This window comes from Cervus elaphus, chromosome 22 (assembly GCF_910594005.1).
Source record: "Cervus elaphus chromosome 22, mCerEla1.1, whole genome shotgun sequence".
Classification (NCBI taxonomy): Eukaryota; Metazoa; Chordata; class Mammalia; order Artiodactyla; family Cervidae; genus Cervus; species Cervus elaphus.
In genome coordinates this window covers 19,518,480-19,541,854 of record NC_057836.1, presented here as the reverse complement: position 1 = coordinate 19,541,854, position 23,375 = coordinate 19,518,480, and the positions used below count along the sequence as shown (strand labels likewise).

Here is a 23,375-nt window from a genome sequence, read left to right as displayed (position 1 = left end):
ACATTTATCAATTTTTTTGACATTTCTCAAGTGTTCATATTAATAAAATGGTACATATTTTTGCATTTGTTATACTAAGTAAGCATGGTTTTATGCTTTTTGCATTTGATTTTTTGAGTTGAACATTTTATATTTCTTTCCCTACAAAGCTATAATTATTTCTGTTTACACATATGAATTTGAAATAAATTTTTTAAATTCTTTTATGATCTGTAAATTTTGCTGTTAGTGGATCTAAGACCTTAAAATAGTTCTTAGTGAATTTAAAGTCAATCAGCAAACATTAGTAATCTCTCAGCTCCAAGCCTCAATGTAAATTCTTTGTTAAAAGCACAAACAAGCAAGAAACCTGGAAATTTTTATTTATTAGTCTGTAAATCTAACACTGACATTTATTTAAAAAGGAAAAAACAGCAGTGACTTTATTTCTCTGTATGCAGGTTTTGTTTATCAAAACTAGGGGAAGCTCTACCTAACTAGTAAAAATGATGCTGGGGAACATGTCACAAATACATAGTTGACAACATAAAAAGAAATTATCTACCATTACGAATCAGGCATCTTGTTTGCACAATGATGAAGATCATTCACTTTACAGAGTTTACAGTACATGAAGAAATATGAATAATTAAACAATGGTTTGGGGGAAAAAAAGGTTCTGAATGTTAAGATTAAGATCAGCACACGGAACTATAAAAATATATATTAAATCCTTATAATTTAGCCTGGAGTGGAGAATAGTCACAGAAGTATTTTCTTGCAAATGACATTTCACTGGTGACCTGAAAAATAAGAAAGAGTTGAACAGAAGAGTGAGAAAGGGAGGAGTGTTTGTTGAGCTGAGGCAAACATATGATTAAATTAGAGGCAAAAGACAGCATGCCACATCCGAGAAACTGAAACAAGGTCAGTGTGCTTGCATCATTACCAGCATGGAGGTGGGGGAGGAATAAAGAGTGGCTGGAGGAGATGGTAAAAGGTTTAAACAATGAAAAGCCACTGAGGAAATTAGGTGGTGAGTAATGCGGTGGATGTGAGGTTCAGAGAATCTAAACCATGATGACAACATGGAGAATGGACTGTGGTGACAGAAAAGCTAGAGCAATAATCCAAGATGATTGGGTGATTAATAAAGTTTGTATAGAGACAGACTCCAGAAATAATCGTGTGATAAAATTGACAGGGTTTAAATGAATTTTTGAATATTGACAGTGAGAAGAAGGAAGAAGTCATGGTTGACGCCAAAAGCTCTTGCTTGAACTAGAGTGAGCACTAAGCTAATCTGTTTAAGTTCATTAGTTAAGGGGTCTTGAGATGTACATAGAGATGTCCAATGGGCAATCCTCTATAATAAAGTCTGGGCTAGAAGTATGGGCTTGGGAGTTGTCAATGAATTGGGAAGATTGGGACTGACATAGACACACTTGTTTAGTAGTTCAGTCATGTCTGACTCTTTTGTGACCCCAAGGACGGTAATCTGCCAGGCTGCTCCATCCATAGGGTTTCAAAGGCAAAAATACTGGAGTGGGTTTTCTCCAGGGGATCTTCCTGGCCCAGGGATCAAACCCGCATGTATTGAAGGCAAATGCTTTACCACAGAGCTACCAGGGAAGCCCCAACATATACACACAGCTACATATAAAATTAGTTGTTTTATATGTATAACTGATAAGAACTTGCTGTATAGCACAAGGAACTCTACTTAATACTCTGTAATGACCTATATGTAAAAAGACTCTTTAAAAAAAGAATGAATATATGTATATGTACAGCTGCTTTTGAACTGTGGTGTTGGAGAAGACTCTTGAGAGTCCCTTGGACTGCAAGATCAAACCAGTTAATCCTAAAGGAAATCTGTCCTGAATATTCATTGGAAGGACTGATGCTAAAGCTGAAACTCCAATACTTTAGTCACATGATGCAACGTACTGACTCACTGGAAAAGACTCTGATGCTGGGAAACATTGAAGGCAGGAGGAGAGGGGGATGACAGAAGATGAGACGGTGGTATGGCATCACTGACTCGATGGACATGAGTTTGAGCAAGCTTTGGGAGTTGATGACGAACAGGGTAGCCTGGCATGCCGCAGTCCATGGGGTCACAAAGAGTCAGATGCAACTGAGCAACTGAACTGAACTGAAGTGATAACTGATTCACTTTGCTGTACACTTGAAACTAACACGACATTGCAAATTAAATACACTTCAATAAAAATTATTTAAAAATAAAATAAATTGATGGCAATTGAAGTTATAGAGCAGATGAGTTCAGCCAATAGTTGTGTGTAATACAGGACCCACAAGAACTCTGAGGAATATAATTATTTAAGAAACCACTACAATATTGTAAAGTAATTAGCCTCCAACTAATAAAAATAATTGGAAAAAAAAAAAACTTAATGGATCCAGTTAAGTTTTGCATGATGAAAAGTTCTAGAAATGGATGGTAGTAATGGATGTACACAATGTGAATGTACTTAATGCCATGGAACTGTATTCCCAAAATGGTAAAAACGCTGAACTTTATATGTATTTTACCATAGGTTTTAAAAATAAATTTTTAAATCAAAAAAAAAAAAAGAGAGAGAGATCAGACGAGAGAATAGATGTTGCAGAAAACACTGAGGATGAATAGTTGGAGAGGTAGAGAGAATTTCAAGAAAACTTTGCATCATAGATGATAAGGTTAGAAAAGATTTCAAAAACGAACGCCAGGTCAACAATGAGCAACACTGCTGAGAGATAAAGTGAAAGCAAACAGTCCTGACTGCATTTTGTCAAAAGTGTGGTGAGAACACGTCAGTGCAATAGTAGGAAAAGCAGAAAATACATTTTAGAATGTGGACTGAGAAACAGAAAGAGGAAGGCAAGTACAAAAATTTTTAGGAAATTTGACTTAAAAGGGGTGAGGAAAACTGGGTGGAAATCAAAACACACATGTGGTTAATGGACAATTTTCTTGTTGCTTTCATGTTTAATGGCTGATAGAAAAGAAGGCATAAGAAGAGAGAGGTTAAAGAAGACATAATCAAGGAAGGGATCTCCTTGGAAAAAATTAAATGGATGCAATCTTGACCATAGACTTGGAGATCTGATTTAGATAGAAAGCAGTGCGGCTCTTTTTTTTTTTGGAAATGGAGATAAAAATGTGACAGACAAGATATAGACAACTGTGTAGATTCAATAGTAGAAAATTCAAAAATGTAACATTCAATGGCTTGTCTTTGAAAAAGTAAAAAGTTTTTCCATTAATGCTGAAGGCAAGGTGTAGGGAGAGGATTCTTGAGGAGACAAAGCAATAGTTTCTGTCTGAAACAGCCAGTATCATTCATGAGAGATGACTATGAAAATGTCATTTCAGTCCTTAGGTAGAGCCAAGAACTCAAGGCTGATTGCCTTGATGGGTTGTGACCCACATCCACACTATTATCAGCATTATCACAATAATATTTGTTGTAGAAACAAAGTTTTTCCACAAAAATGCATAATTCTTTTAAACAGGAAGAATTATACCTGTGATCAATTCAGAGGTCATTGTCTGTAGCTGAAGAAACCACACCTTGACAAATCCAGTAATTCTGAATGAGACACTTTTCAGAAAAAACACCCTCTTTTGTTATTAAAGCACATGCATCATCTTCAACCTCGCCAAGGACTTGAAATCTATAGAGGAAAAGGCAACATGCTAGTGACGCCCATGAAAGCTGGCCTCTTTCCCAGACATCTGTTCTAGTCTGCTAAAAGCACAACTCTGTGTATTCTGCATTTTCTCTCTTCTTAGGAAGAATGTACTCTCCAATCTGGAGCTTTGAGACATTGCAATATTTAGAGAGCAAATGCACGTTAAAAGCAATTTACTTTTTTAAAGCAATTTATTTAATGAAGGAATTCCTCCAAATATTTTCCTAAACAGTCATTTGTAAATATCATTACTATGTGGAATTAAAATGAAAATTAAAATGTAAGAAATACTGGTTTCCCAATCCATTCCATCATGTGAAAACTAAAGATTTTAGGAGACTGCTAGGATCTGCATGTTTGTTATCACCCCAAAATTCATATGTTAAAATCCTAACCTAAAAATGATATATTAGGAATTAGGACCTTTGAGAGATGCTTAAGTCATGAGGGTGGAACCTTCATGAATGGGATTATTTCCTTACAAAGGAGGTTCTAGAGAGACCTCCAGCCCCTTCCACTATGTGAGAACGTGTTGAGAAGGCTCTGGCTGCAAACCAAGAAGAATCCTTTTAACAAAACAGGATCATTCAGGTATTTTTATCTTGGAATTCCATACTCCAGAACTGTGGGAAATAGATTTCTTTTGCTTATAAGCTACCCAGCCTGTGGTATTTTGTTATAGGTATTTGGTATAGGAGCCAGAATAGAAGGCTGCTGCTGCTGCTAAGTTGCCTCAGCCGTGTCCAACTCTGTGCGACCCCATAGACGTCAGCCCTCCAGGCTCCCCCGTCCCTGGGATTCTCCAGGCAAGAACACTGGAGTGGGTTGCCATTTCCTTCTCCAATGCGTGAAAGTGAAGTCGCTCAGTCGTGTCGACTCTTCGTGACCCTATGGACTGCAGCCTACCAGGCTCCTCTGTCCATGGGATTTTCCAGGCAAGAGTACTGGAGTGGGGTGTCATTGCCTTTTCCGCCAGAATAGAATAAGACCTTTCCAAAATCTTTTTTCACTGTTTGTAATGAGCCTCTTTGCTTCTACAAAAGATCAACTCCCCTTTAAAATTTATAAACTCACATAGACACCTCTACAAGAAAATTTCTGTGCATGTGGGTATATAAGGATATACCCAGATTCTTTATCCTTAACATAAAAGATGGAAACTTCCCCTAAATTCTGTTTTTCAATGATGTCAAACCAACTTTTCCTGTCTTAAACAAATAAGCTGCAAAATATCTTAGAAATCAGAAAATACTCAAAGAATCAGATTAGCAAATTAATAATTCTAAGCAGGTTTGCATGTGGGTGGCCGAGCATCACATTCTATAGGAAAAACATAATGGTAAAAGGAGTGGATATATGTATAACTGATTCACTTTGTTGTACATCTGAAGCTAATAGGACATGTTAAATCAACTATACTCCAACAAAACTTAAAAATAAAATATTTAAAAAATAAAAAAGGATCATGCTGAATTTCTAGAAAAACTATGCTGGGAGATATCCATTAAAAATAATCAAAGATAAATTTTTAAAGTTAATTTAGTGTGGAGGGTGTGTAGAGATTGTGGCATATGTGAGTACAGAGTATGAATTTTAACAAAAGATATTGTAATAGTCTCTGGGTAAGAATATTCATTTGTTGGGTGACTTCTTTCTTTTGAGTAATTTTTACTTCCCCTCAGCCAGCCTGATAAGTCTGCTGTATCACTCTTGAACATCTCTATTTTCTTTCTTCATTTCCTCCACATCACATTTCTTTAAGAGATACCACAAAATTTCAAATTTTCAAGAAGTTAAATCAACTTTTAATGACCCCCCAAGCCTTGATACTGAGAGTAGAAGTTTTTGCCCTGGACTCACCAAACCTTCTGCCTGTGTTTTGAGGATTAGCACAGAATCCCCAAAGATTCAGTACTCTCTACCCATAGAATTTAAACACAAATGAATAAGGTACATAAAATAGATAGAGATATTGTTTATTGGGATAATAGAATTTGAAAAGAGTCAAATGGCTGTTTGTTGTGTTACATATAACTTTTTCCTTAATATTTCCCAGTTATTGGGGTGGAGAAAGCTACCTTTGTGAAGGCTCCACCCTCATGATTTAAGCATCTCTCAAACGTCCTATTTCTTAATACATCATGGTGTATTAATACATTGTGGTTAGGATTTTAACACAAGAATTTTTGGGTGATACAAACATGCAGATCATAGCAGTCTTCTAAGATCTTTATTTTGCATATGAGAGAGGGGATATATGTATACATGTGACCATTTCATGCTGTACAAAGGCAAAAGCTAATGCAACATTGTAAAGCAGTTATACTCCAATTAAAAAAATAAGAATTATTCTATAAACTTCTTTTCTTAAGAGACAAGCAAAAAGAATTTAAATTTAGAGAATTTTGCACTGATTATGATTTCCCATTTATATCTCTAGCATTAGCTGTAAGCTAAAAGAAAGCCAAATATGAAAATAAATTAGTTTAGGAGTCTGTTTCTCTAAGGCAAATTTCCTGATCATTTACACACTAACAAAGATTAAAGTCTTCAATCTGTAAGAACCAGTTGGCTCCCTGCAGGTTCAGGCAGCCCCCAGTAGGGATTGGCTGTTGAACTATTAAATTCCCCCTACAGTACTCAAATGCCAGGTGGTGCAGTGTTAAATAATCTGCCTGTCAATGAAGGAGATGCAAGAGACTCGGGTTTAATCCCTGGGTTGGGGAGATCCTTTGGAGTAGGAAATGATAACCCATTCCAGTATTCTTGCCTGGAAAATTCCATGGACAGGGCAGCCTGGTGGGCTACAGTCCATGGGGTTGCAAAGAGTTGGACATGACTGGGTACACACACACACTCAAATGCCAAACACTCACAATTGTAGATTTAATGGGGTGCCATCCAGCCAGGTCCACATCTTTTGTGGATGAGAAATGTTCAATCCGATCCAAAAGTAAATTCCATCTTGTATATTGCTCTGTAAGAAATCCTGTGAAAGGGATCCAGAGGAAGTGAACTGTTACACTATTAAAACAGTTTCTTCTGACCTTTGTCCAGACTTTAAAAGGTTTTGATATTTATCCTCCTAATCAGGAAAATCTTAAGAAGGTTGAAGAGGTTTTCTACATACTTAATGTAGGAAATTAATATGGGAAGGTTTCCAAAGTATTCTTGCATATATTGTGTAAAGGCATTTGCTACTTAATGGAATTCATGAGGATGATATAAACAGTAACTGATGAAGGGATGAAAAGAGAATTTGAAGCAAAAACTAGGAATTAATGTCTACCCAAAGGAGAGATAGCTATCCTTTTGCCTACCAATGTGCAGTTTTGAAGAAGACTGATGTTTATGGGGAAAATAAATAATAAGACTAAGGAGCCTCCATCTGTCCTACCCAAGATACCAGGAATATTGTCTGATATGGGTAGTGCCTTTGATGAGTACCTCTCTGGGCTTCCCCGGCGGTTCAGTCACTAAAGAATCTGCCTGTAATGCAGGAGATCCAGGTTTGATCCCTGGGTTGGGAAGATTTCCCTGAAGAAGGAAATGGCAACCCACTCTAGTATTCTTGCCTGGGAAATCTGTGGACAGATGAACCTGGTGAGCCATAGTCCATGGGGTCACAAAGAGTCAGACACCACTGAGCACACAGAAGCTCTTCTCTTAGTTTTAAAAGGGTGCTTTTTTTTTTTTCTTTTTTATGGCAAATGAGCTCTTACCAATTCAGCCTTATCTTGGATCACCAAGAGATGTGATTTCATTGTTGAACAGAATTTTTGGCTATCGATCCATGATTGATAGGTTTTGAAAAAGTTATAGCATTTCCCTTTCTTCTGCACCCAGTCATTAGGGCATAAGTTTTGGCTAGGGTTTCCTAAAAGATAAAAAAAGAAGAAATAGACTCGAAAATAAGGTTTGGATATCAAAATCAATTTTGGCACTAATTCTGTAAGCAATTTCTTTAAAAAAATTTTGTATCACTTTTAAGAGATGAACGCCTCCTCCACTGATAGTCTTTAAAGAGATTGTTGTTGTTGTTGTTCAATTGCTAAGTCCCTTCTGACTCTTTGCAGACAGAGATAAATGCCAGAAATAGTAATTTTTGTTACTCAGTAGCTAAGTGGTAGCTCGACTGATAAAGAATCCCCTGCAATTCAGGAGACCCCAGTATGATTCCTGGGTCAGGAAAATCCCCTAAGAAGGGATAGGCTACCCACTCCAGTATTCTTGCCTGAACAATCCCCATGGACTGAAGAGCCTGATGGGCTACAGTCTATGGGGTCTCAAAGAGTCGGACATGACTGAGTAACTCAGCACACAAATGGTGTCCAACTCTTTGTGAACCCATGGACTGCAGCCCACCAGTCTTCCCTTTCCTTCCTATTAAGGGCTACAATTAAGTAATTTCCTGAGTTCTTTATTCATATGAATGTATGAAATGTTTTTCTTTATATGACATTTATGACATAAAATTATTAGCTTCATGTTCCACATTTCATAAATAAAGGCACTAAAGCTAAGGTTAAGCAAAGAATAAAGAGGGCAACTAAAATAAAGCTTAAGTAACTTACTAAAGGTCATACAGTTTAGAGTTAGATAGGAGATAGAAAAACAGAGAGACTAAATGCCTAGATATCTAAAAGGCACCAGGGGAAAACCACTCTGAAAAATAAAATGTCCTTTTCAGAGTCACATTTGTTGCAGAATAATACTTTTCAAAGCATACTTTATCAGTAACTTTGTAAAACAAAATGTTTACCATGATCCCAATATCTCTATGCCCCAAGGACCTCCAGACATATCACCATGAAAAGGAAAAACTTGAAAAAAAGCATTAAAATAAATCTATACTCAGAAATGAATAAAACCTATACTCAGAAAATAAATCTATATTCAGGTATATATTTCTATATTCAGGAAAATTAATAATATTTGTACTTCAAGCTGAGTCCTTGCATCTGGAAGATCCCCTGGAGAAAGAAATGGCTACCTATTCCAGTATTCTTGCCTGGATTCCATGAACAGAGGGGAGCCTGGTGGGCTTCAGTCCATGGGGCTGCAAAGAGCTGGACAAGACTGAGTGAATAACTTTCACTTCTTTATGGGAAGGGGGACACGGTTTTTGAGGCATGAGCCTACTGTGTTGCCGTCTCCACTGGTTGAGAATTAAAGCCACCTTTCTATCTCCTCCAAACTCTCCATATTTTTTATTAGGCTTTGGTGGGCAGAGAAAGCCAGGATTTTGGCCAGCAACAGTCCCAGCTCAACATCAAGACTATACATATACTTTAGCATAACTCATGGCATTTAACTATGCAAAAGCTTATAGCTTTAGGTGGGTTTTTTACTTAGAAAATGGTCATAACTTATGAGAAAGGTTAATTTTCGTATTAAACAATAAACACATAAATAAAAAATAAGCACTCCATTTTTTCTTTTTCTTTTTTTTTTTTTGCAAAAAGGGCAAAGATGATGAACAGGCATTTTATAGAATAAAAATAGAAATATCTAATATGTACAATTTTGCATTTAATTTCTCTATTATATAAGAAATGCAACTAAAATCAACTATGTGTACTTTTATCATAGTATATTAGCACATATAATCTGAACTCTCTGTGTGCATGCGGGTGTATGTGAGGCACAGAGAGAGAGAGAGAGAGACAGTCCAAATCCTGCTCTTTCTTCCTAATATTGACCTTCCATAACAAGTCCTTATGGTAATTTGAATGCTGATTCAAGTTCATCTGAGGAGAGGTATGTGAATGTGAGTGAGTGATGTTACTTCTTCAAATTTAACTGAATTGGCTATTTAGAAAGGTGGCTCAGACAGTAAAGAATCTGCCTGCAATGCAGAAGATGGGGGCTTGATCCTTGGGTTGGGAATATCCCCTGAAGAACAGAATGGCTAATTAGAAATTGAAGGAAATCTTGCCCCCAAAATGCTCAAGATGGAACTCTTTAAGCATCCTAAAACTGTTCTTTGCGTATTCAGTTTCTGTTGTTTAGCGGTAAGTCATGAACAACTCTTTTTGATCACATGGACTGTAGCCCACCAGGCTCCTCTGTCCATGGAATTTCCCAGGAAAGAATACTGGAGTGGATTGCCATTTCCTCCTGCAGGGGATCTTCAGGCCCAGGGATCAAATCTGCATCTCCTGCATTGGCAGGTGAATTCTTTACCACTGAGCCACCTGGCAAGTCCGCATATTCAATTAGCGGAAGCTAATTCTCTAGGAGAAACTTGGATTTCTCTCTGTGTGCCTTGAGATGTAAATGTTCTACCACCTTCCTCAAGAATATTTTATCCAGATCACCTCTAATTCCTGAGACTGAGGGAGGGAAGAGAGGAGGGAGTAAAGAGACTTTTAAAATTTAACTTTTTCCAACTATATTTTAAAAAATAGTGAGTTTTGTACTCTAATACCTGATTCATGACTGTTTTTATTTTTTTTATTAATTTTTGTTGGTTTGAAATGTATTAGTTTCTGCGGTATAGCAAAGTGAATCGGCTATACATATACACATGTGTGTGTGCTCAGTCTTGTCTGACTCTTTGTGACCCCACAGACTCTAGCCTCCAGACTCCTTTGTCCATGGAATTTTCTAGGCAAGAATACTGGAGCGGGTTGCCATTTCCTACTCCAGGAGATCTTCCCAACCCAGGGATTGAATCCATGTCTTTTGTGCCTCCTGCACTGACAGATGGATTCTTCACCACTGCAGCAACTGGGAAGTCCATATATACATATATCCCTTCTTTTTTTTTGGATTTCCTTACTATATAGGTCACCACAGAGCACTAAATGTGCTATTCAGAAGGTTCTCTTTAGTTATCTATTTTATACAAAGTAGTGTATGATTAAGTTTTTAAATGAAGCTATGAGAAGGAGTTGACAGAGGATGAGATGGTTAGATGGCATCATTGACATGAGTTTGCAGTATCTCTAGGAGATAGTGAAGGACAGGGAAGCCTAGCTGTGCTGCAGTCCAAGGGCGTCACAAAGAATCAGAAATGACTGACTTACTGACCAACAGCAATAAATACATAGAAAAGGGCTAAATTCCTTAACTTGTGATTTCTGAATTTCTTTATTTAACAGTAATCTTCTGACTGCCTGAATACCTGCCCTTTGATGCAAAACTCCTATATATCCTAGCTTCCTCATCACCTCCCCAGAGCAATTCTCTTGGGGTCACTGGAGATGCTGCCTCTCAGGCTGAGTTCCAAAAATCCCCACCAAATAAAACATAACTCTTGACTTTCAGATTGTGAATATTTCTTTAGTTGGCACATGCCACATCAGAAATTTCACATACCACCCTCCCCTCCTAATTCATAGAAGCATGATTGAAACTCAGATTAGGAAGACAGATTAACAGATATGTCTGCTATTTCCTTATTGGTTAACCTCACGATAAAGCTTCTCCTCTCAAAAGCTGATGTCAAGTATTGAATTTTACGTGTGTTAGGCAGCAAGCCCTTTGCTCCAAAACAATATCTATTATCATATCTTCCTTAACCACACTTGACATCCTGGGCTCACTTTACCTTTCAAGTTTCTAATGCCTCACACAAGAAGCTACTCTAGACCTCTGTCAGGAAAAAGTTTCATCAGTTAAACCTCACATGAAAAAGGCATTTGATTATATCTTCACTAACTCTCACACACACATATGCATCTTGTGGGTAGGGAATTTTTCTGAAGTTTTTTGCCATTTCATCATTGAACCAAGTATTTTATATTTGCCTACTAAGCTGGCATGCTGTGATTCATGGGGTCGCAAAGAGTCAGACACAACTGAGCGACTGAACTGAACTGAACTGAATAAGTATGTGATGTCAAATTAATAAATTAAAAATTTGAAAAATAGAAAGAGATAGTGATATGTTTGTTGACTAGCAAGAGAATTGTAACACTTGAAGTAGCAGCAAGTTGACTACTGAAGACAGTGGTATTTAAGAGTTTTAGCAGCAGCAAGGTAAGTGAGAAGTACAGTAAAGTAGTGAACCTGAACAGATTAACAGGAACCAGAGTTGAAAGTGAGTAATTACAATAAGAAACCCATCTTCAAAATACTGAAAAGGATCTGAATTCACCCACCTAAAATATTCCATTTTTATGGAATTATTTTAAGCTGAAAGACAACTTGAGATTCAACAGATGCAGGAAGAAGCCTCCTCTGAGCTTTGCTTATCAGACAAAAAGTAAACACATCTTGTTAACTCCAGTTCATGTGTCCATTGCATAGGGAGGCCAAGCAAAGCAAAGCATCAGTCTAGAGCAGAGCAAGGTTTATTGAAAGGCCATGCAAGGAAGGGTGGCTCCTGCCCTTAAAAAACCCACAGCTCCCTGAAGGGTTTTGGCAAAGAACTTTTAAAAGCCAGATGAGGAAGGGAGGTTGCAAGGTCTGTGATCAGCTCATGCACAGTTCTCTGATGGCTGACGGTAAAGGAACAGGGCAGTGTTCCAAGGGTGAACATCATCAGTTCTTAGGCTCCAGCAGGCCTGGGGCTCTGTATACAAGGTCATCAAGTAGTTAACATCTTCCATTTGTTGGAGAGGGGGACTTTTTTAACATCTACAAAACACCTCTGGAAATGTGTGTCAAATACTATTAGACCCTTCAGGGAGGAGCTAAAGCAGAGGATTTGGGGAAAGACCTGTCCCACCCAGAAAGGCCCCATGTGGTCCCGCTCAGTTACCTTCTGAGAAGTGAGGCTGCCCTGAATCTCCTCTTTAGGGTAAAAACAACTCCCACCAAAGAGACTGATAGGAAACCTACTTTAAGTTCCTTCTCTGGAGGAATTTTATGGCCAGGAAGAAAAAGGAAAGACTACTCATGCCTGCTTAAACAGACACTGTCACAAACTTTATTAGTTCCGATGTGTTCTGAAAAACCCACTTGTCTTTCCCCAAAACCGATATTGTTTTTCCCATCAGAGTCATTTCTTCTCTCTTTCTTTCCCCAGGTGGCTCAGTGATAAAGAATCCGCTGCCAATACAGAAGATGCGGGTTTGAACCTTGGGTTGGGAAGATCCCCTGGAGAAGAAAATGGCAATCTGCTCCAATATTCTTGCCTGAGAAATTCCATGGACAGAGGAGCCTGGCAGGTTACAGTCCATGGGGTCACAAAGAGTTGGACACGACTTAGTGACTAAGCAACAACAGCTCTGTTCCTTATTGAAGCATAGGTATATGAACAATTAACTTTGACCGTTTAAGCTAGCCACGTCTTTTGTTAGCTCTCGTATGCATACAGATGAACCATTTTCTTCTGTTAACTGGTGTTTTCCTCCCCCAAAACACAATGAAATAAAACCACTTACTTATGAAGTTTGTACTGTTCTGCTGCTTCCTGGGAGAAAGATTCATGCAGCTGCAGTCTTTGGTTCCATTCTCACTACTGAACCTCTCGCTAGGGTTGTCACTGCAGGAATATATTCTTAGGTGACTTACTAAGAAATGAAGAAAAGTAGTAACACTAGTTAGATTCATACAAATATAAGCCTTGGCCTTTTAATTATCCATCAATATTGTTGTTCAGTTGCTCACTCTTTGCAACCCCATGGACCGCAGCACTCCAGGCTTCCCTGTCCCTCACCATCTCCCAAAGTTTGCCCAAGTTCATGTCCATTGCATCGGTTAATATGGAACCTTAAGTAAATTCACAAAATACTGATTGAGAGGACAGCTGTTTATAGCATTTTAGCCTTATAATTTGACAAAGGATGATAAACTCAGAGACTCAGAGAATTTCCACTTAGGAAAAAGTAAGTAGAAACAATAAAAACAAGTTACCTAAATAATAAAAATTTTTAAAAATAGAATATATTTACATTTGCATCTGTTTGGTATAACAGATTAGAATTCTGTGTGATCTTGAACTAGTGACTTAGTTTCTCTTTTCCTCAAGTTCCTCATATATAAAAAGGGGAGATATTTAATGAACTTAGAGCTGATGGAAGGCTAAATGTTAGTGAGTGTAAGATATTTGTCACAACTCCTAACATATAATAGGACACAGCAAATGGAAACAATAATAGATAGGACTATAGCTCTTGTTGAAGTAGAGCTCAGTTTACAATAAATCTTAAATTTAACTCAGCCTTAAGTTTTCAAGCAGCTGATAAATTTTGTCAAAACTTCAAAATATCGTCATATGTAAACTCCATAAGTTGTTTTCTTTTTTTTAAGGGCCAAATCAGCTTTCATAAAATTAAGTGCTTTCACCAAAATATAAAACTTCAGTTCATAGGATTGGGAGTGTCAAAACCACATTGTTTACCAACTGATAAACGAAGTATTTTCTTATCAGTAAACAAGGATGTCACCATCATCAATGATTGCAGCCCTCCAAACTGAGCCTGTGAGCTCTAAGGGAACTCAGGAAGGAGAATACCTACTATCTAACAGCCATCAGATGGCAGCCACTCCCTGTGAGAGTGAGCCCCAAAGAAGCTCAGGATGTGAAAACATAGAATATCAGCCCCAGAGAGCTGAAGTGCATATGAAAGGATGATTTCAGTGAGCCCAGACTCTTGCATCTTCCCATACATAAACAAGTGCCAAATTCCTTAACTTGAGATATCTGACTTTCTTTAATTAACAATAATCTTCTGGTGTTCAGATTACCTGCCCTTTGTTGCAAAACTTCTGTATAACCTAGCTCCTCCTTCCCCTCCTCCTAGGTGCAGTTTCTCAGAGCTATCTGAATCACAGTCTCCCAGGAGGCAGTCTTCCTTCTGCCCCAAATAAAATTTAATTCCCAACTCTTATTGTGCAAATTTTTTTCAACCAAGTGCTTTTGCCAAAATATAAAACTTCAGCAAATTGTGACTGTCAAACCCACAATTTGCCAATTAATTACAAAATTTCTAGCAGAGTACAAAATCACATTTATTACCTCCTCTACATAGGGGGAAATGATTAATAATTAATGAAATTATCAATTTTGTCATATAATACCAACATAAATAATACAATATTGAAAGAGAATATTACTTAAATGTGAACAATGATTCTGAAAAAGTTAGAGAAATGTAAAAAAAACAACAACAACTCCAAAGGACACATGTTAATCTCTATAGTTCAATGTGTAGATTTCATTTACTCACCCCAGACGGTTAGTCCTATCACTGTAGCAACAAGTGTAACCATGGCAACGCTGGTCAGTCTCAGAGCAGTCTGATGCCATTTGGGACATTTGGGGTTATCTGTAATGATTAATTTTTCTTTCTGAAACATTTAAGCATTTAAAACAAACTTGAAAATATGTCAAACTGTTGACTTTAAAAAAATGCACTACATTAGAGAGTTGCAAGTTAAGTTTCCTTCGGGGCAAAATGAGGACTACAGCCTAGGAGAGAGCATTTCAGATAGCTCTGAAAAGTTGCTCCAAAGAGGCAAGGGGAAGATCAGTACATAAGTGGTTTTGGTGAAGGTGGAATGCGTGCAATCAAGCACACATTTTTCCCAAAAGATTTCTGCTAGTCTTGTGAACCTTTATTAGTCACAAAAACACAGTCATCTCACCGTGACAGATTTTCGTGCTTTTCTAGCTATGGAGAGATACAAGAATTGAGCTCATAAAATTGAGTCGTGAAAATATTTAACTATCCAAAGACCTGTCACTCGAGCACAGAGGAGATGTGTGCACCCTGCTCTCTACCCTAAACTCCTTTTGGGATGTGTTGAAAAGCAGCAGCTGCAACAACACATGATTTAATCCTTGTGGAGGTGGATGACGAGTGCCAACTTGTACTTGACAATACAAATGTCAAACTCTGAGAGTACACATTGTCTTAATGTGATGGAAGGAAATCTATGATCTCTGTACATATTACGTTACCATGAACACATATTTAGTTATCTTTAAAGAATTGGTTTTATCAATTCTAAATAAGAGGTGAATCAATTGCGTGTGTGTGCCCAGTCATGTTTGACTTTTTGCAACACTATGGACTATAGAACACCAGACTCCTCTGTCCATGGAATTTTCCAGGCAAGAATACTGGAGTGGGTAGCTATTTCCTTTTCCAGGAGATCTTCCTGACCCAGGAATTGAACTCATATCTCCTGCATCTCCTGCACTGCAGGTGGATTCTTTACTTCTGAGCCATCAGGGAAGTCTAAGACAACAGTATGCTTTATCTAATAATTAAATATTTTTCTATTTTTCTGTTTTTTTGGTTTTGGTTTTTAAGTATTTATTTCATTGCTTTTTCAATTTTTTCAGCTTGATTAAGATATAATTGACATATCACACTTTGTTTAAGGTTTATAATAGGATGATTTGATATATACATACATTGGGAAGTGATTGGGGCTTCCCTGGTGGGTCAATGGTAAAGAATCTGCCTACAATGCAGGAGATGTGTGCAGGAGACATGGGTTCAACCATAGTAATGCAGTCCTCATTTCACATAGTTATCATTTTGTGTGTAGATGTGGTGATAACTTTTACGATGCACATTCACTGCTGCTTTCTAGTATATGGTACAGAATTGATATCTATAGTCATCATGTTGTACATTATACCCCCAGAACTATTATCACCATAACTTATTAGTATCACCAGAATTTTGTAACTATTTCAGCATTTCCCCCCATTCTCACTACCAACCACCAAAGTACTCTGTAGAATTCACCAGTTAGAAGTGAATGAATATTATTCTTATATTAACACTTCTGTTCCAAAACTATAATTCACATAATAATCAAATGGGTGGTTATTAGATGATCAACTACTCAAAACATTTCCACTAAAATTTGTCATTTAAGTTTATGTACATCTGGAATAGAAACATATAATATTCAGTGGGATTGACACCCAGGAAGGAAAAATATATCAAAAGACACCCAAATATATCAGATATATTAAATTGACACCCAAAAGGAAAAATATATCAAAAGTATCAAAAGAATTGAATCATATTAAAAATTACTGTCTAAAGTAGAAACATAAGTAAGATTAAGTACTATAGCCATCCATCTTCCTAAATTTTGTTTGAAATATTATAAAAGTTATATATTTATATCAGTTCATGAAGCAAAACTCAGATGCCAGTCTTTATAACTTTGCTTCAACAAAATAAGCATTACAATACTTTCTTAATCTTCAACCTAGGTCAAGTCAGATCTGATTCATTACTTTCAATTTAACAATGTTTATAAACATATAATTATATGCCAGAAACTAGACTGAATAGAAGGGTTGCAGAAATAGAAAACTGCACAGTCTAATGCGGAGACATGTATGTAAACAGATTATTTCAGAATAAGATTATGAATTTTCTGAATAATAGATTCCAGTTCTAGTTCTTAAAAGTTCTCATTAAAAGTCTGAGACTACCCTCCTTTTCTTGGCGGGGGTCGGGCGTGCAGTCCCGATCCGCGTAATGTACGGAGGTAGAGGGAACGGGCTCTGGCCCCCTCGGCGTCATGTCTTCGGTACCGGCGGCCAGCAATCCGCCGGTTCTATCCTCAAGCGCCGGGACACAGAGAAAAGAAAAGAAAAGAAAAAAAAAAAAAGTCTGAGACTAAAAGATCAATAGAAAATTCTAGCTGTGTAATCTGTGGCCTCATGGAAGGTTATGGATTCTTACCTTTGCATGTCCACGTACGTTGGCAATGATAGGGATGCTTCCTTGGCTTCTGCATCATTGATTCCTCTGTGTTTTGCATCTGTCCAAACATCCTATAAACAGAATAATCCATCTTTGAATGAGATGGAAAAAGAGACATCACTTGATCAAAAGCAGTCAGTGCCTACAAGCTGTGGCATTGAAACAAAGCCTAGAGCTGTGAAACCACAAAGGATATGGTTGAAGAATGAGGGGAACTTCATTATTTAAATAAATGTTTTCTTTCAAGATTGTTTCATATTTACAGAAGAGTTGTGAAGTCACTACAGAGTCACCATATACCCAACACTCCACCTCCTCTATTATTAACATGTTGCATTAGTACATTTGTCAGAACTAATGGGTCAATATTAATATACTATTTTCAATTAAAGTCTATACTTTATTCACTTTTTGTCCAGTACCTCTTCCTTAATATTTACCTAAGACCTTTTTCTGTTCAAGGATCCATCCCATTCAGGGTACCACAATACATTTAGTTCTAACATCTCCTTAGGATATCTCTAGTGTGATAGTTTCTCACTTTTTTCTTTTTCTTTTTTCTAATTTTGACAGTTTTGAGGAATGTTGATTAGATATTTTCCAAAATGTTCTTAAGCTGAGGTAGTCTGATGTTTTTCTCATCATTATACTAGGCTATATATTTTCGGAGGGCTTCCCTGGTAGCTCAGATGGTAAAGAATCTGCCTGCAATGCAGGAGATCTCTGTTTTGATCCCTGGGTCGGGAAGATCCCCTGGAGAAGGGAATGGCGACCCATTCCAGTATTCTTGCCTGGAGAATCTTATGAACAGAAGAGCCTGGTGGGCTACAGTCCATGAGGTCACAAAGAGACATGCCAGAGTGCCTGACACACACAGGTTTTTGGAGGAAGACCACAGAGATAAATAATCATTCTTAGCACATCTGATGAAGGGTACTTTTATCAACATAACTACTGACGGTGACTTTGATCATCTGACTATAATGGTGTTCATCAGGTTTAACTACTGCAAGATTACTCACTTTTCCCCATTTCCACACAGTACTCTTCAGAAGGAAGTCAATATGCTCAGCCAGCACTTCAGTGGAGATTTATGCTCCACTTTTTTCAGTAGAAAGAATCTACATAAATTATTTAGATTTATTCTGCAGAGGATGTTTGACTAGTGTTCCCTTTACTTATTCATTCAGCCATTTAAATCAATGAAAGTCATTCACATTCATTTTATGTTTTGAGGGACAATCTAATGCTATTTTATTTTATTGTTCACATGGTTCAATCTTTGGCCATCAGAAGCTTTTCAGTTGGCTCCACAAGTTTATGCTGATGGTGCCAAACCTAATACATTACAACATGGATTATTCTAATCTCTTCCTTTGCATTTCTACAACCTCCCACTTCAATAGTGAGAATCATGGTTATCAGCATCACAGTAACTTCCTTAATTTTTCAGTTCTAGTATCCATACTTTATCCCTCACAAGACATTTGGTCCTGTCAAAAGCATCCATTGAGACATTTGGTCCATGAGTCATTAAATAATACAAACATTAACTTCACTGAAATGTTTTTTGAGTTATTTTGATTTGTAATTCATTGACAGTTATGGATTTCATGTTTATTCTTTCTTACCATGAAGTTTGGCAGGTTACTTTTAAATCAATAAGTGGTTGCTCTGAAGTGTATATGGAACTGGTTATTGGTTTTATATTTGCAGCATCTGTTAATAATTCTGTATATACAGATTTTGTCACCATCTTTGTGACAATGTTATCTGTTGGTGGCCATATGTGAGTGTGAATACCAAGAATCTGGGTGATGATTTTTTTCATTGTTTTGCTATTCACCTTTAACACTTTAATAAGCCTCCAAATTGAAGAATGGCGAACTACCATCAGCGGTTGAAATTTGCAGTTCCAACTTTCTGTTGTTCATCTTGTGGTTGCCATTTAGTACTGATGTGTAAATATTCCAAGTTTCTGGTGGAACTCTTGGAACTTTTGATCTTCTTCTGCCTCTGCCTTGCTTCCATAGACTCATACTTTCTAAATATAATCCACTAAGTCATCTAATTTTTCTTCTGCCTTCTCCATAATGTATTTAAAATTTTCATTTATGTCTTAGGACACAAACAGAATTCCAAACTGCATGGATGAACACTTAGTGTGTTGGCTATTAATAACTATAGTCATATACTCATATGCTCTGCCAAACGAGATTTTTTTGCCACAGTATTGTGAAAAACAAAGCAAGCATCCTTTTCCTTGTTCATCTGGTAGGAATAGTCAAGTTGTATTTGTATTTGCAATCTCAGAAACCATCATGCACAGTGATTTATCTCACGATGTTGAGATTTATTTCCTGTGCAAACACAGGTACTTTCCCATATACATATCTGTAAGTATCTTCTTACTTTTTCATTGTTAGTGCATAATTCAACAACTTAGAAAAACCCAGTGCTACTCCATACACAGTGAATAACTCAGTGAACTCTGTTAGGGTCGTCTTGAATATGTCATCACTGAATAATGTATACTGGCACTGAAATATCAAATGTCTTAAGTTGTATTACTATAAATAAGAGTTTTTTGTGTTTTTTGAGCACTGGAATCATGCATAAAAATCCCCATATCTGGTCACTTTATACTCCTCTGAGATTTTAATTACATGCAATGAAGTTAGGTTTGGAAGTTGGTGTCTGTTTTGAATTCTATTTACTGTCCCCATTAATGAATTTCTGGTCTGAATAACAGGACCTCTTCATCATGATGGATAGATCGAACCCAGTCTCTCAAATTGCAGGCAGATTCTTTACCCTCTGAGCCACAAGAGAAGACCAAATGTATAACAAGAGAAGTTAAATATGATTTTTGTCTAAAATCAAGAAGACAAGAGGAAAGAAATGAGGAGTTGTATTTGGAAAAAGAATGATCTGATTGTGGACATAAGTTTGAGATGCCTATTAGACATCCAAATGGAAATGCCTAATATGCATTTAGATATTTGTACCTGTAACTCAAGAAAAAGAACTATATATGAAGCAGAATGAGCTCACTCAGAGAGTGTACTTACAGTGCTAAGTACTGTCCTTGAGAAACTCCAACATTAAGAGCTAAAACAGAGAGGAAGCCAGTAAGTGAGATTAAGAAAGGGTAACCAAGGATGTCAGGAAAAAAAGAAAGAGATGTGTCCGGAAACACAGAGAAGAAAGTTTTTATTAAGCAAAAGTTGGCAAACTATGTCAAAGGATGCTGAGAGGTCAAGAAATACAGGGATAGTTAAATGGCCATTATCTTGGCAATGTGGAAGTCCCTCATGATATTGATCAGAAATTATTTTGTGAAGAGAAGAGAATGGAATGAGTTGAAAAGACAACAGAAAATGAAGAATTTGCGAGTGTGCATTTAGCCAAATCTTTTGACAAATAAACTGAGAAGAATGAATGAATAATGGAATAATAGCTGGAGGAGAATATATGATCAAGGGAAATGATTGTACATTAAATATGGTAGACCTTAGGCATGGGGGGTTCTGTTCCTTTGGGTTGTTTTTTTGTTTTTTGATACTAGAAATGAATCAGTGAAAAGATAAAAAATCAATACTGCAAAAAAGGGTGGAAGAGAAATAATTGCAAAAGTAATGTTTTCAGAAAAATCAAGAGGAGATGGGTTCTAGAGTACTGAGCAAAAATATTATTTCCACTGTAAAATAATTAAGATTATTCTATGCTTTGAATTCTAGACACACTTAGTTTAATTTTGGCCAAGAGTTGTGTGCAGATTTCTAAATTATTCTTTTCTACGTCAAAGAAAAGCAACTAGAGAAGTATAACCACAATATCTTCCTTTCCTGGCAGCTTACTTCCTCTCAAACAATGCTTATGGCATTTCTCTGAAGTATTTCAAAGACTGTGGTTCACCTAAAATTTTACCAAATATGCTTTCCTGATTTGTTTGAAATTTTGCACCAAAAAAATAATAATTTAGATCAGCATGTGTGTTAAGTAGGTATGAATCAGCAAACTAAGTGGTTGAGAGCCAAGTGTATTACCAAAAGAATTGCTATGAAAAAAAGAGAAGGTTTGGAATTAAAGGAAGGATCCTTCAAGACTATTCTTCAAGGGGCTGTAAGGGGTTAAGGGGGAAATAGCAGGCAGAATATGGAAAAGATGTAAAGAAAAAGGATAGTAGCTTTAAAGGAAAGGAAACCATAATATTATAGCAATAGAATTTATTATGTTAATTTTTAAAAGCAGAGTAAAAGCTAAAGGTTGACCCCAATATCATTCAGATCCCAATATTATTCTTTGCAACCCCAAGAACTATACAGTCCATGGAATTCTCCAGGCCAGAATACTGGAGTGGGTAGCTGTTTCCTACTACAGGGGATCTTCCCAACCCAGGTCACCCGCATTGCAGGCAGGTTCTTTACCAGCTGAGCCACCAGGAAGCCCAAGAATACTGGAGTGGGTGACCTATTCCTTCCCCAGCAGATCTTCCTGACCCAGGAATCCACCCAGGGTCTTCTGCATTGCAGGTGGATTCATTACCAGCTGAGCTACTAGGGAAGCCCTGAAAGAAAGGAAATAATAATATTATAGCAATAGAATTTATGGTGTTAACTAAAAGAGCAGAGTAAAAAGGTAAAGGTTGACCCCCATATCATTCAGTTACTGTATGAATTTTTATATCCTTTTACTTACTATGTGAACATTAAAGTTATCTTTGTAAATATCAAGGATAACTTTGTTTTAATCTTTGGATTTAGATCATCTAGCAGAATACCTAACAAATGTAGCTTTTAAAAATATACTAATGGAGTTGACGAAGCCCAGGGAATGTAAAGAGCAATTTGTTCTTGTAAGTATACAAATGATTAGAGCTAAGAATGAAAAAGATGAGGGAGGTATTCACCTACTGGGAAACAGCAAAAATAAAGATTTTTATGATTTATTTAAATGACATTATTAAAGTAATACTGCATACTTACAATATTATGGAGATGCACCATCTCCTTCAACCATTGAAAGCACTCTCTCAGGGCTATTATCCCCATTCTACAGATGAGGAAACAGAGTGGCAGGGAGCATGAGCAACTTAACCTAGTGTTGGAGCTAGAATTTATATCCATGTTATCTGATGTAGAGTCTGGACCCTTCAACATGCTTTTTCATAATTTCTATGTATACCTGTGGTTGATTCATGGCAAAAAAACAACAAAATTCTGTAAAGCAATTATCCTTCAATTAAAAAATAAACTAATTAAAACAATTTTCCCAAAGATACTTATTCTACACCACCTAAATGTCTTTGTTTAATTTTCCTTCGTCCTATGAGAAACTTTACCAGTAAATATTTACGTGTTAATAATCATCGTTTCTGATCACCTACTGTGAATCTGGCTCAACCAAGAATGACAGTCTCCTGATTACAGATTACTGAGGAAGCAACATGTGACAGGTAAAATAGTCAAAGAGCATTAGAAAATTTAGGGTGTCTAGGCAAAAGAGAGCAGAACAAAGTGGTCTTTGTACAGCCATAGAACCATTGAGTCATGTGATTGTTGCTCTTCAATTGCTAAGTCCAGTCCAGCTCTTTGTAACCCCAGGGACTGCAGCATGACACGCTTCTCTATCCTTCACCGTCTCCCAGAGTTTGCTCAGATTCATGTCCATTGAGTTGGCGATGCTATCTAAACATCTCATCCACTGCCACCCTCCTCTCCTTTTGCCTTCAGTCTTTCCCAGCATCAGGATCTTTTGCAATGAGTCAAGTGGAGGCTAGACAAAAGAGAAATACATTAGGTAGAGAATGATCCTCTATAACTGTCAAAAAAGAAAGGAACAATAAAGAAAAATACCGAAAATTAAGTGTAAATCATGTGTACACTGTAACAAAAATTGAAGACAAGTAACACAGAAAACATTTGAAATGTATATGTAAAATAAGGAATTATAGTCTTAATATACAAGGGGCTCTTTCTAATCAGTTAAAAAAATAGTAATATAAAACTAGAAGAAAACATGAGGTAACAATTTATGAAAAAAGAAAATATATTATCA

At 36.9% G+C, this 23,375-nt stretch overlaps 1 protein-coding gene and 1 non-coding gene across 2 annotated transcripts; one reads left to right on the top strand and one right to left on the bottom strand.

Moving 5' to 3' along the window:
* Positions 1-346: 346 nt before the first annotated feature.
* Positions 347-21,775, bottom strand: LOC122680639 (killer cell lectin-like receptor subfamily F member 1). Its single transcript, XM_043882252.1, has 8 exons — positions 21,746-21,775; positions 20,387-20,426; positions 17,295-17,386; positions 14,805-14,903; positions 13,017-13,145; positions 7,404-7,558; positions 6,558-6,670; positions 347-782 (listed from the first exon to the last, which is right to left on the bottom strand). The coding sequence occupies exons 3-8, from the start codon at positions 17,383-17,385 to the stop codon at positions 629-631; spliced, it is 741 nt and encodes a 246-aa protein (XP_043738187.1). The 5' UTR covers position 17,386; positions 20,387-20,426; positions 21,746-21,775; the 3' UTR covers positions 347-628.
* Positions 17,042-17,190, top strand: LOC122680904. Its single transcript, XR_006336820.1, has one exon. It is a non-coding gene; the product is annotated as a small nucleolar RNA SNORA57 (small nucleolar RNA).
* Positions 21,776-23,375: the final 1,600 nt, after the last annotated feature.